The sequence below is a fragment of the Cygnus olor genome, chromosome 29 (genome assembly GCF_009769625.2).
Source record: "Cygnus olor isolate bCygOlo1 chromosome 29, bCygOlo1.pri.v2, whole genome shotgun sequence".
Lineage (NCBI taxonomy): Eukaryota > Metazoa > Chordata > Aves > Anseriformes > Anatidae > Cygnus > Cygnus olor.
In genome coordinates this window covers 1,885,097-1,898,598 of record NC_049197.1, presented here as the reverse complement: position 1 = coordinate 1,898,598, position 13,502 = coordinate 1,885,097, and the positions used below count along the sequence as shown (strand labels likewise).

General features: G+C 63.2%; 2 protein-coding genes across 2 annotated transcripts; both read left to right on the top strand.

Moving 5' to 3' along the window:
- Positions 1-347: 347 nt before the first annotated feature.
- Positions 348-4,399, top strand: LOC121061128 (inhibin beta C chain-like). The gene is made up of 2 exons (XM_040539552.1): positions 348-1,285; positions 2,733-4,399. Exons 1-2 carry the CDS (start codon positions 940-942, stop codon positions 3,473-3,475), a joined length of 1,089 nt encoding a protein of 362 aa, XP_040395486.1. The 5' UTR covers positions 348-939; the 3' UTR covers positions 3,476-4,399.
- A 6,286-nt stretch (positions 4,400-10,685) lies between these two features.
- On the top strand, positions 10,686-13,502 carry LOC121061129 (inhibin beta C chain-like). The gene is made up of 2 exons (XM_040539553.1): positions 10,686-11,103; positions 11,871-13,502. Exons 1-2 carry the CDS (start codon positions 10,815-10,817, stop codon positions 12,629-12,631), a joined length of 1,050 nt encoding a protein of 349 aa, XP_040395487.1. The 5' UTR covers positions 10,686-10,814; the 3' UTR covers positions 12,632-13,502.

Below are 13,502 nucleotides of genomic sequence, written 5' to 3'. Positions count from 1 at the left end.
GCCCCCTCGCCCCCGGAGGCCCCGCCCCTCTGGGCTGGGGGCGGGCCCCACGCGAAGGCGCCCCCCTCCCCCCCCCTCGCGGTCTATCCGGGGGTCTCCGCGCTGCCCAGTGAAGGCCCCCCCCCAGCTGCCCAGAGCCCCCCCGGCTGCCCAGGAACCCCCCAGGTGCCCAGGCCCCCCTTCGGCTGCCCAGGAGTCCCCCTCGTCTGCCCAGAGCCCCCCCCTGGCTGCCCAGTGAGCCCCCCCCCCCACTGCTCAGGGTCCCCCCAGCTGCCCACAACCCCCCCCCAACTGCCCAAGAGCCCACCCCCGACTGCCCAGAGCCTCCCCCCCCCGCTGTCCAGGGATGCCCCCTGGCTGCCCAGGATCTCCCCCAGATTCCGTGAGCACCCCCCCGCTGCCTAGTGAGGGCCCCCCTGTCTGCCCAGAAACGCCCCCCAGCTGCCCAGCAGCCCCACACCACAGGGACCCCCCCCCCCATCTCCCCTCAGCACACGTGGAGACCCCCACGCACGGGTGGGCTGCCACAGCTTGGGGACCCCTCCCAGCAGTACCCCAGGGCGCCGTCACGGGCCTGGCCCGGTGCCCCCCATTCACAGCCCCAAACCCCAGCTCCGAGCGGGCGCTGGCGCCCCGGGTGCATGGGCCGAGCACCCACCGCTCGGGTCCACCTTAACCCTGGGGAGAGCAGCACCCGCGGCTGCCCCGTGCCCAGGAAAGGCTCCTGTGGGATCACAGGGGCGTTTATCTCGCCCGGGATCAGCCAATATTTGTGGTCACATCGGGAAAACAAGCCCTTCCTGCCGGGTCCAGCACCACTGCCCTACCGCCGCTCTCCCAGCCCCGGCTCTGCTGTCCCAGTTTGACTTGGGCTTATTGGGACGGTTCAAGGAACCTGGTGTGCTGGGACCCCCGAATTGTCAGCTGCAGGCACCAGGGATGACGGCCGCGGTGGCTTTCCTGCTCCTGAGCCTTCTGAGGATGGCAGCTGCCAAGGGAGTGTGGTGCCCAGCCTGTGGGCTGGCGGCCCTGGCCCCTGCCACGCAGCGGGACATCCTCATCGCGCTGGCGAAGCAGAGCATCCTCTCCAAGCTCCGCTTGCCGGACAGGCCCAACATCACCCAGCCCACGTCCCGGGGGGCCCTGCTGACCGCTCTCGGCAGGATGCGGGTGCAGCGCACCGACGCGCCCGTCGCCCCAGGAGTGCTCCGTGCCAGCAGTGTCCCTTACCCACACCCCGTGCCGGGCGTGCAGCACTACGAGATCCTGAGCTTTGCCGAGTCAGGTGTGTGCAGAACCCCCGGACCCTGTGGGCATGGTGGGACAGGACCCCACGGGTGGGGGGCATGGTGGGATGCGGGGAAGGTGCTGAGAGGTTTCCTCCTGGGCACAGGTACCTCAAGAGCCCCGCGCAGGGGCACTGAGCGCCTGCAGGCACCAACGGGCTGGCACCGAGACGCTCCACGGCCAGAACCTTTGCACCCACGTCCTGAGCTTGCCCCGAGCAGCCACCCCTCACCACGGGGAGGGGAAGCACCGTGGAGACCCCGGGGCCCCTCTCAGTGGTTTGTGGGGGCAAGGGGATGGGTGGGAGCAAGGACAGGCTGCGGGGTCTCGTTAAGTCGTTGTCCGTTTCTGTTGGACCTTCCCCGCTTGTGCTAGAGGTGGGTGGGTCAGGTGGCCAGGTCAATCAAAGCGTGACTTCAGGCCCCGGTTCCCCAGCAGTTCATCATCCGGGGAGTCAACTCCAAAGCCCGTCTGCTCCCCGCGGTGTTCTTGCTACCTGAAGTGGTGGGCTGCCACGTGGCGCTCCGGAATCAGCTGCCTTCCTGGGTAGAGAGAGCTCCACAAAACATACTCGGGGGTCCTTTACAGGCATCACTGGAAAAGCGGGGTCCTGTACCCCCACTCCCAGGCAAATGCAGCCTTTGGAAAGAGGCAGAATAGGCCCCGCACCCCGCAGAGCATCCTCCCGAGCTGTCACTGCCCAGACCTGAGCTGCTGCTCAGTGAGGTGCTGGGGGGAACATGCACCCCTTGCAGGCCTTTGTGTGTTTTGCATGGCTGCTGTGGGATATTGGGGGCTTGCTTGAAGACCTCTGGGAACAATGCTCCTCCATGGCACATTGTGTTCCTGCGCGTGAGGGCAATGTGGAGATGTCTCCCAGCTCAGCAGAACATCTGCTGGAAACGAAGGAGCATGCATGAGCCACGGGCCTGGGTCCAACCTCTTGCCCTGCTGTGCTGTGCCAGACCGCAGAGAAGGGCATTCGTCGCTCCCCCTCCTTTGTGAGGAAGCCTGGCAGCCCCAAAATGCTGCTGCTGCTGAGTGGGATGTGCAGGAGCAGGCGGTGGTTCCAGCCATGGAAAGTAGAGGTGGTGCCGGCGGCGCGAGTCGGCATGACCGCCTTAAATCCGGGGTTGGTTTACACAGCCAGATAACCTTCTGCAAAACCCTCAGCAGCTTCCCTGACAAGGGGGATCTCAGGGCAGAGAAGGTGGAGCCAGGCCAGGTTGCTGCATTAAGCACCAGGCCCAGATGCTGCTACTTCAGAGCAGCGGCAGAAGGAGAAGCAAAGCAGTGCTGGAAAGCGGGGGCCCCTTGACACCCGCGTGTCCTGCTTGCTGCTCCCTGGTTTAGACGTGCCTCCCACCTGCTCTGCCTTGGTGCTCCCAGGCTGGGAAACCCTCCTCCCCACCACCTCCTGACTCTGCTTTTGGTCCTGTGCACAGGGTCCTCTACTTCCCGCAGAACCCTCCTGCATTTCCACTTTGCCCCGGAGCTGGGTGGGAGCACCGAGATCCTGCAAGCCAACCTCTACCTGTTCTGGGCATCCCCTGGCCCTGGGACACACCAGGTCACGGTGAAGCTCTTGCAGCCAGACCTGACGGGGCTGAACATGACCATGGTCAGCAAGATGTGGCTGGAGGTGCAGAGGGCTGGCTGGGCCACGCTGGATGTGGGCCGAGCTGTCCAGAGCCTCTTCAGCCAAGGGAGCCAGAGGCTGACCGTGGAGCTGGAAATGGTTGAGGACTCTGGGCCTCCCCTTCTGGCTGGCCACAGCGATTCTCACTGGCCGTTTGTGGCAGCCCAGGCCCGGGACAGGATGCCCCATCGGGTCCAGCGGCGTGGCATTGACTGCAGCGGGGACTCGCGGATGTGCTGCCGCAAGGAATTCTTCGTGGACTTCAAGGAGATCGGCTGGGAGGACTGGATCATCCAGCCAGAGGGATATCACATGAACTACTGCGCAGGGCTCTGCCCCTTGCACATGGCTGGGATCCCTGGCCTCGCTGCCTCCTTCCACACAGCCGTCCTCAACCTCATCAAAGCCAACAACGCAGACGCAGCCGTGGACTCCTGCTGTGTGCCCACGCAGCGTCGCCCCCTCTCTCTGCTCTACTATGACCGGGACAGCAACATCGTCAAGACCGACATCCCCGATATGATCGTTGATGCCTGCGGCTGTACCTAACCTGCCACCGGAGGAGGCCTGGGGGCAAGATGGGTGCTGTGCGGGACTCTCCTCCTCCCAGCTCCTCCTTGGCAGTGCAAGAGCTGGAGAGCTGCTGCCAGGCATGAGCCCTGCCAAGGCACTTTCTCCTCCCGAGGCTGAAGCATCAGGGTGGTGCTGAGTCTGCAGGTCCTCTCCACCCTGGCCTCCTGCACACCTCTTTCCCCCTTCAGATCTGCCCATGGATTCCTCTCAACCCCTGTGCCATGGCCTCTCAGCCCTGCTTCTGCTGGAATCCAGACCTTCCTGCCCAAATCCCCTGCTGAGCACCCTGATCTGGGGTGGCTCAGGGCAGCCCAGCCTCCCCACCGCTGCTCCCCCAACCCAGGCCATGTTGTGGTGCTGCAACTTGAACGTGTGGTCCTCTGGTCATGGGCATCAGCCAGGCCACCTCCTGCTACTGGGGGAGCCGAGGAGCTGAGAATAAGCTGGGAGCTGGCGAGGTGAGAGAGGAGAGAGAGGCTGCAGAGCCCCATGCAGCAGCTGGATGTGAGGTTGTTAGGGGTGAGGGAGGGGGAACTGGTGCTATTGGGAGGAAAGTGTCAATAAATGACTCCCAGCCATAGCGTGTGCGTGTCTGTGGGTGCACGTGCCTGTGCCCTGCCGTCAGCCAGCTCATCTTCCCTCTGCCCCCAGGCTGCAAGGTGATGGATATGCCCTAGCGCAGACAGCCCCACGATGGCACAAAACTGACCCACGCTGCCATGCACAGTCCCCTTCTGAACACCTGCCTGGCCATAAAAGCCAGGCAGTGGGGCTGGGCACCCACCGCTGCGACTCGCCATGCCCAGAGGCTGTAATCCTGCTGGCCCCCACAGCTCTCAGGCTCCCTGTCCCTTGGCTGCCTTTCCTGGGGGGGTGCAGAATCCCTGTCTTATCTCAACCAGATCCAGAGCATGGGGTGGGACCCCAGCCATGGGGTGTTTGTGATTCCCACCAGGGAAGGCACCATTTGGCCAAATGTCCCATTCCACCAAAACCATCTGCATTTGGCCATTATTGTCCCAATTCATGATGAAATGGAGCAACACTTCTCTCTTAAAGTAGGTGGAGATGGCCAGAGCCACGATGCCCATGATGCCCAGCCTTGCCTACAGCCCCACACCAGTTCCCTTTCTGGGAGCAGCCTCTTGGCACATCTCTGGCCTCTGGCCTTATGGCTGCCCGCCCTGCCCCGTGCCAACCTGGCTGGCAGCACTGCGGGACACGTCGGTGCCGTGAGAGCTGGGGGCAAAGGGCGGCTTTGACACATCGGCCCCGTTATGTAATCTCGCGTTCGGGTTTCTCCACTGCTCCACACGTGTCCCCCGTGTGCGAGGGCTGAGAGGACAGGGAGAGGGTGCTGAGGTGGGAGAGGGCAGCTCGTGGGGGCAGACCCCTGGGAGGTGTGCACAGCCAGCTGGGACAGAGCAGAGCCACCGCAGCCCTGTGATCAGCCACGCAGGCACTGACCCCACCACCCCAGCAGCTGGAGACAACCGAACCGGGGGGGGAAGAGGAGCAGTGGAGGGAGGGGGGACCAGGCTGAGGTGGTCGGGGCTGTGAGCGGCCCTGTCTGGAGCCAGAGTTGGGCTGCAGGCTGTTGCAGAGCACCTGTGGTGCTGTGAGCAGAGGTGGAACAGCCACGAGCAGGAAACGGTGCTTGCCTGTGGGGCTCATGTCCTGGGGTGGGTGCTCTCACTGAGCTGCTGGGGCAGGGACCCACATCTCCCCATCAGGTCGCAGGAGCACGGTGCTGAGGGCAGGGCTCCCAGGCCCCAGCGTCTCCAGGGTTTAGCCCTGAAGGGTTCTTGCTGACCCAGCTGCTGCACGGGCAGGGTGGAAGACTCGGGGATCAATACTGTCTGGGACCCAAGGCCAGTTGCGCAAACCCAAAGAGGATTTGATATTTGTTTTTTTGTTTTCTGTTTTTTTTTTTTCCTCCTTCTTTTTCAATGCCTCTTTTCACTGTCTGTATTTATTTAACAAACAGCTTTCCTGGGGCCAGTGCTGAGCTCTCTAGGCTGCAGCAGGCTGGGGCAGAAAGGGGCTGAGGTGCGGGGCAGGAGGAGATGTTGACTGCAGCCCTGTGGCCCTGCAGCTTCCTGGGCTCAGGGATGCATGAGCCAAAGACCCTTGGCCGAGCTCTGAGGTACCACAAGCCTCTTGTGGGGTTGGGGTGCCCTTGGTTCCCCTCCTTGACCCAGCAACATACTCCCCATGGGGCTCAGAGCAGAGAGGGCTGGCATGCATTGCCATGCAGTAGCCCCCTCTCCAGCCCAGCTCCTGTTCCCCAGTTCTGCCCTTTGCTGGGCTGAACGTGTGCTTTGGACATGGCAGGACACACGGTGGGGTCCGCCTGCCAGCCCTGTGGGACTGCTGCCTAACCCCTGGGTCCAAAAGTTGTCCCCATGCTAACTCCTGCTGCTGGGGTGCTGTGCCCCATGGTGACAGTGGGGTCCTGCTGGCTGGGGGGGCCTGGGTACCCTCAGCAGCTCCCCTGAGAGGGTCCCTGGCCTCTGAGGCCCTTCCCTGCCCCTGGCAGTTTGAGCCCAGGGCAGAATGCATTGTCCTAGGGGTTTGCCAGCCACCTGACTGCATTTTCCCCAACCTCTTCGAGTCAGAGGTTCCCCAGCTGAGCAGGACTTGGGCCCCGCACCCCATGCTCTCCTTCCCATGCATGCAGACTGTCCCCCTCTCTGGGCACACAGGATACCCGGGTGCAGCCCACAGCCCTGTCCCCATGTGAGGGTGACCAAGGCTGGGGGATCCCCCAGTGGCAGCACCATGGGGTGAGCTCCCCCCACAGCTGGGGGGGGCTGGCAGAGGGCAGGAGCCCCCATCCCTGTCTCTCTCTGCAGCCAGGCCCCAGTGCACACGAGGATCCCCCCATCCACCCCTGAGGCCGGTGGTCCTGGCAGTACCCGTGTGTTTAAAGCCCTAAAAAGCCACGTGTGAAAAAGCCACTGACTGGGCTTCACCACAGCCCCGACATTTTGCAAGTCTATTCCTCCTCTGCGAAAGAAACCTTGGTCTGAGCGTGGGCGCAGAGTAGTGTCCAGTCGGGGAGCAGAACAGAAACCCCAAGAGCAGCATGGTGCAGCTTCCCTGGCTGGTAGGAAAGACGAGGGGCACGAGGGGGATGCTCACACTGCTGGGGCCCCTCACCCCATGCTGTGACACTGAGCTCCTGCCGAGGCTCCCTGTCCACAGGGAGGGTCTCTGGAGGAGGTATCTTCAGCAGGCAAGCCCAGGTGCCTCGAGGCACTGCTGTGCTCGTCCTGCTGCTTCCTGGGGGCACAAACCCAGCAGGAGCCCCTTCCCTGCAGCCCCCCCAAGGCTGGCCCAGCACCGCAGAGGCCATGCAGCCGGCCTCGACCCAGCACGGGCGCTGTGCCCTTGGGCTGTGCCAAGCCCGGTGCAGAGGTGCCGTCCCCCTGGGCCTCCGCTCTGGTGAGGGGACGGGGATGTGTGGCTGCGGCCGGTGGCTCCTGCAAGGAGCCTTTGCCAGTATCAACAGACCCTGAAGCAAAGGGCCAGGCGCGCCGCGCCAGCTGGGTGTCTCTTGGCAGCGCCCGGCTCGCAGGGGAGGGGTGGGAATTCCTGAAAGCCTCCGGCGTTGCCTTGAAAAGGTTTAATCTTTAATTTGCCGTCTCACACGGGCACTTGCCAGCCCGCGGCGCTGGCTCGGAGGCACCGGGTGAGCCTCGAGCATCGCCGGGGCCTCTCGGGCGCTGTTCGGGCCCGCACCGAGCTCCCGGGAGCCCCGACCCCGGGGGTCGGACCCCGGCCGCCACAGGCAGGGCCCGGCCGCCGGGAGGCGCCCGCGGGCCGCGAGAAGCGCGGCCGGTACCGGGGGTCCGGGTCTGGTCCCTCCCGCTCGCCCCTCGGCCCGGGGGGGACCCGGCAGTGAGGGCAAGGGGGCCGCCGACCCCCGGCCCCGGGCCCTGGTGTTGCTGGACGCGGCTCTTCCCGGCCCCGCTGGCAGGGCCCCAGCCCCGGGGTGCCTGTCTGGTGCAGGCCCTCAAGCCCGGGTACGGCAGTGTCATACAGTCATTAAGGTCATTAAGGTTGGAAAAGCCGTCCCAGATCATCCGGTCCAACCGTCCCCCTACCACCGATATCACCCACTAAACCATGTCCCCAAGCACCGGCTCCAACCTTTCCTTAAACACTCCCAGGGGTGGTGACGCCACCACCTCCCTGGGCAGCCTGTTCCAAAGTGTGACTATTCTTTCTGAGAAGAAACGTCTCCTAATTTCTAACCTAAACCTCCCCTGGCGCAAGTTGAGGCTGTCCCCTCGCTCTGTCCCAGCTGATGCCTTTGGAACCGCCTTCAAGACTCGCTGCGATGCCTTGTGCCACCAGCCCTGCTGGTGCTGCCCCGAGCAGCCAGCCTGGGCACTGGCTTGCAGCCTGTGAGGAGAGAGCTTCTCTGTGATGGAGCCACGGTCCCAGACCCATGGTCCTGGCTGGATTTGGCATTTCCTTGGCTGGGATCGGTGGGCAGAGCCATGCAGAAACAGGCACAACAGCAGGAGCCGTGTTCAGGCACCGGTGCGTGAGCTCGTGGGGGGTCCCTGCTTACCCCAGCCATTTGGCACCTGTAGGTCAGGTTGGCAGGTGCCACCCTTGCCCCACCGGACACGAGGTCGGAGGCCCAGAAGCCATGTGTGCAGTGAGTGCTGGGCCCGGGGGGACCTGGGCGGGTATTTTGGTCAGGCTGGTCCCTTGTCTTTGCTTTCTGGGAACTGCTTAATCAACAACACGCTTACGCAATGGGTGCAAGAACCGCTCACAGCTCCGTGCTGACCCCTGGCCTAGATCTGGCGGTCCAGAGTGTGGGAGGGGGCACGTGGCTGCAGTGCGAGGGAGCGGGGCAGATTGGATGCTCTTGCTAAGCTAGAGGGAAATGGGTGCTTATGGGAGCAGCTGCATGGGGTCGGCTAGTCCTGAAGGATCCTGGTAGGTTCAAAGGGATTCATCCCTTTGGGCACATCTTGCTCCCCAGCCTGGAAAGGAAGGTGGGTTAGAAAGCAATTCACTCTCTTTGCCCAACTCTTTGTCTCCCGTTTCATGCTGTGCCACAGCCCTGACACTGGCTCTGTGGATCTGGCAGGGAAGGAGGAATTCAGGAACGCATTGTGCCTCAGTTTCCCTTTCCTGTCTATGTGAAGAAGTGGTGTGGCGGCTGGGAGGTGGTGGTGACACAGAGGCTTCAATGATCCCCTGGTCTGTGGCCACCCGCGTGGTACCTGAGCCAGCACCTGTCAGTGGGACAGTGGGGATGTCCCCATGTGGGGACTGTCAGCCACAGGGACCCAGTTCTCCCCATGAGCTGAAGGCAGCAGCAGCCTGGCCCTAAAGTGAATTAAACCTGTCCTGACAGCCCAAAAGGAAATGCTCCACTTCCAGCACAGGTACATGGACACGAGGTGCACGTGAGAGCATGTCCACAAACTGAGTGCGTGCCCTAGCATGTGGGAGGCAGACTGAGCGCATGTGTGCAAGGGAGCATGCAGCTGGGTATGTACCGCAGAGCAATCTGTGCAAGCGAGTGCGTGCAACAAAGCAGGCATGTTTGTGGTCATATGCATGTGTGCAGACGGGGAAACTTGCTGACATGTGCTTTGTGTGCGAGCAGGAGTGACAGCATCACACGTATGTGAGTCTGTGCATCACCAGTGCACCTGTGTCAGAGCCTGGTTGGAAGCAGCACACGCACAGCCCTGCTGGTACCCAGGCAGTGCTGGCTGCCTGCTGCCTGCAGCCGTGGCTCACAGCCCCTGTGGGAGCCGTGCTCCCAGGCCACGCTGTGCCCACTCTTTCCTCCCTGTTGACATTCCTGGGCTATTCTGGGAGCTGCCAGCAGGCTCAGCCAGCTGAGAACTTTACCCCTTGCACTGTGGTTGCATCATCTCCGGTGGGTGCTTTTTCCCAGACAGCCCACTCTGTTTACACGTCACCTCTGTGCTTGGCCAGAGGCAGGGGCTCTGTGTGGTCAAGACCTTGGAGTCAGTGCTGCATGGCACAGCGGGTGCAGGACATGGCCGAAGGCCTGGCTGGGTTTCAGGTTCCCAGTGCACCCCGCGGGTTCCCTGCTCTGGCAGAAGGGTGCTGGGCTCTCCTGCTGCTCCCACAACATCTCACCTTGAACCAACTTTGAGTGGTTTCTACAAGACTGTGCCCTGCACTCAGGCTGTGCGCGCTGCTCTGAGCACAGCACCTGGGGCTGAGAATCTGAAGACCATCGTCAGGTTGCTGTGACACTCTCTGCCACCTCGTGAACCTGCAGTACATACAGACATCCATTTAGATTTGTGGGGAGGGGGGTGCACAGCATGCACCTGCCCTGCCCTGTGGCTGGCTCTGCCCAGCTCTGTCCTGGGGTGAGTCCGAAGAAAAGAAGGGGTAGTGTCTTGCAGTAGACTAGATGATCTTCAGAGGTCCCCTCCAACCTCAGACATTCTGTGAAAAGCATGAGACCTGTCCCCCCCCCAGCTCATCATATGGTCAGGGTGCAAAAGCCCAGAGATGCGAGCAGTGCCCAGGAGCTGCAGGAGTTGTTCTGGGTACCCTGCAGGGTGCTCGGTCAGCAATGAACCGCCCTGGCCCTGCTGGGGTGGCTGCGGGGTGCAATGCCTGGGGCATGGGGACAGGTCTGTGGGCTCTGGGGGCAGGCAGGTAGAGCTGGGATCAGTCCTGCAGAAACACCGCTCCTCCACCTGGGCAGGATTCACCCCAGCCCTCACTTGCAGGTTTTGGGCCACGCAGAGGAGCTCAGCACCCTGGACCCCTGTGGGGGGGCTGGCCGGATCCCTTGGCACCCTGGGCAGACGGTGGGGTGAGCTGCAGGCGTGCAGATCCCAAGTTCCTACAGGGTGTGTGCAGCTCCCTTGTGCACACTCAAGCCCCCCGTGCACACCCCCCCTGCGTGCAGCCGCTCGTGTCTGGCCCCCGCGGTGCCCCCCGTGGGTCGGGGGCTGGAGCCGCTCCCCCGGGAGCCCCGCGGCCGACCCGGGGACCCCTCTCGCGGGGACGTGGGGGGCGTCCCGGTGCTCTCGAAGCCCCTTCCCTTGCACCACAAGGCATCGTCCCCCCCTTACCCCTGCCGCGGGGGGGGACTAATCCCGGTAATCTCCCGCCCCGGCCGCAACCCGACGGGACGGGCAGGTGAGCCGGCCAATGGCGGGGGGACACCGGGCCCGCCCCCGGCTGCAGGTGCCCAAAGCGGGCGGGCGGCTCCGCACCACTCGTGGTCCCGGTCCCGGTCCCGGTCCCGGTCCCGGTCCCGGTCCCGGTCCCGGTCCCATCGGTGCCGATGGCGACGCGGGGCGCGGGTCCGTGGCTGCTGCTGGCGGCGGTGCTGTGCGCGGCGGCGGAGCCCCGGTGCACGTCGTGCGGTGCCGGTGCGGAGCGGCGGCTGCTGGAGGAGGCGGCCAAGCGGCAGCTCCTGGAGAAGCTGCGGCTCCGGGAGCGGCCGAGGCTCGCCCACGCCGTGCCCCGAGCCGCCGTGGCCCGCGCCGTGCGGCGCCTGCAAGCGGCCGGTGCTCGCCGGGGCCCCGACGCCGAGGAGCGGGGCTACGAGATCATCAGCTTCGCCGAGCCAGGTGGGTGCCAGGGCTCCCCGGGGACCCGTAGCGATCCTCGGGGGGTTCAGCCCAGCCGCCGAGGAGCGGGCATCCCGGCTGGGCTGCGGCCGGTGGCGGCCCGGGGGAGGTCCCCGGGTCTGCGCGACAGCCGGGGCACGGTGCCCCCAGCCCTGGGGAGCACGGTGCCCCCTATCCTGGGGAGCCCCGGGGTGGGTGTGCAGCCTGCGACCCTCGGGGGACTGCGGAGCCACTGCTGGCCACCCACTCGCAGCGAGGTGGGGGTCCCGGAGCCAAGCAGCCAGTAACGGGATTGTTCCTTCGGGCACCTGCCGTGTGCCGGAGGGCTCCTGGAGCTGCTGGTGAGACGTGGCCCCTCTCTCGCTGTTGCGTTGGCTGCTCAGGTCCTTGTGCCTGTAGTGCTGCAGTGCCTGGCCCCTTCCTGACGATCAGGGTGCCCGGGTAGTGGGACTGGGGGGGCTGCAGGGACCCTCCAGCCTTGCCCTGTGTGGCAAAGGAAGGGCCAGGTGAGAGCAGATCCCTGTTGTCCCCTTCTGAGTCCTTTCTGCCAGGCAGGGTGGGACAGTCCCTCGCTGCACACACACACAGGCAGCCTTCCCAGGGAGCATCCCTAGGGAAGGGAGGGACAGACCCTGTGTGGAGGGAAGGAGTTTTATAGGTCTTCCCCAAAAAGAAGCCAGAAGATCAGCACTAATGATGCTGTTGCAGCCTCACCTCCCTCAGCATCCTCCTTCAGCATTCACCTTCTTTCTCCTCTCTCCCCTCAGAGCCCACGTCTCCCTCTGGCATGGGGCTGCAGTTCCAGTTCACTCGCACGCAAGACCAGGACGTTCACATCCTGCAAGCTCAACTTTGGCTCTACCTGCAAGTTCCCCGAGACTTGGTAGCCAACCTTACCCTGAGCATCTTCCTGGCTGGTGGGAATGGTGACGCGGTGGGGGGAAATCGCACGCTGCTGAGTGAGCGTCGACTGAGCACCAAGGGCAGCGGCTGGCGCACCTTCTCCCTCATGCCTGCCCTGCAGAGGTTCTTTAGGGGAGAACACAGGACCCTGCGGCTGGAACTGGAAAGCCGTGGGGACAGGGGTGATGTGGTGGCCATAGTCAATGCCACCCAGTCCCACCAGCCCTTCTTGGTGGCTGAGGCAAAGGTGCGGGAGCTGGGACACCGTGTGGCCAAGCGCAGCCTCCGCTGCAGCCAGAACTCCAACCTCTGCTGCCGCAAGGACTACTACGTGGATTTCCGTGACATTGGTTGGAACGACTGGATCATTAAGCCTGAGGGCTACCAGATAAACTACTGTGTGGGCCAGTGCCCTCTGCACGTGGCAGGCAGCCCTGGGATGGCATCTTCCTTCCATACAGCCGTCTTCAACCTCGTCAAAGCTAACAACATCCAGGCATCGGGGCACTCCTGCTGTGTGCCCACGCGACGCCGGCCTCTCTCTGTCCTCTACTTCGATCGCAACAGCAACATTGTCAAGACTGACATTCCTGACATGATTGTTGATGCCTGTGGCTGTAGCTAGGGCTGGGGGAGCACTTCTGGGTTCCCCCTCCTCCAGGACTGTCTCTCTGGTGGGGACTGCATGGGGAGAAGCTCCCTTGGGCTGCAGGCTGACTGCGGCGCAATGGGGAGCATGGTGTGGGATGGGGAATGGGTCTGTTTCCTCAAAGCGGAGAAACTTGGGGGGACAAGAGGCAGTCCTGCTTTTCTCCCCCACTATAGCAAATCTCGCATCAAATCTATGCTATTGTTGGGGACAGGGGAGTGAGGCACAAATAAGAGGCCGGAAAGCAGAGGATGAAGGGTGTGGCTTTGCCAAGGACCCCAAAACCACAACGGCAAGATGCAGTCCTCTGCTCCCAGGAGGATATGCAGCTGTGAAGGATGGCCTTGCTTCCTGGCCAGGTCCCATGCACTTCCCCCCTCATTCCCCTGGGCTTCAAACTTTTCTTCCCTGCTGCCCACCCCACCAGTCAGGTTTCTTCCAGCCCAGTGCCTCCTTACAGGGAGGTCTGTGTCAGACTTTGCCTTTAAGGCTGTATTAAAGGTGCAGATTTTTTTTTTTGTACCTCTAGTTTTGCAGCTATTACTACTTTATCATAGAGGTTTCTGCAGCAATTGGGACTCCCTGGTGCTCTGTCCTGTCTACCCACATCTCTATTGAAGATCCTACTCTGCCTTTGTCTTCCTGGTGCTCATGTATGCAATGCACCCATGTGCTCTGTGCTTTTAATTTATTTTAATACTTCGGTGCAGCTTTCCCAATAAATGGGTGGAAACACAATGTCCAGGCTCTGACTGCTTTCTCCTGGCACCACCAGGGTGAGGGAAATGGTCCTACTTGACCAGAAGGTCCAACCCCTGGCCCTGGGCTTGCTCAGCTCTGATCTGGC

What these genes read in the sequence shown, in the direction of transcription:
- LOC121061128 (XM_040539552.1), top strand. Translation starts at nt 940, where the DNA reads ATGACGGCCGCGGTGGCTTTCCTGCTCCTGAGCCTTCTGAGGATGGCA. An exon ending in CCTGAGCTTTGCCGAGTCAG is followed by an intron (nt 1,286 to 2,732) that starts GTGTGTGCAGAA and finishes TCCTGTGCACAG; the next exon opens with GGTCCTCTACTTCCCGCAGA.
- LOC121061129 (XM_040539553.1), top strand. Translation starts at nt 10,815, where the DNA reads ATGGCGACGCGGGGCGCGGGTCCGTGGCTGCTGCTGGCGGCGGTGCTG. An exon ending in CATCAGCTTCGCCGAGCCAG is followed by an intron (nt 11,104 to 11,870) that starts GTGGGTGCCAGG and finishes CTCTCCCCTCAG; the next exon opens with AGCCCACGTCTCCCTCTGGC.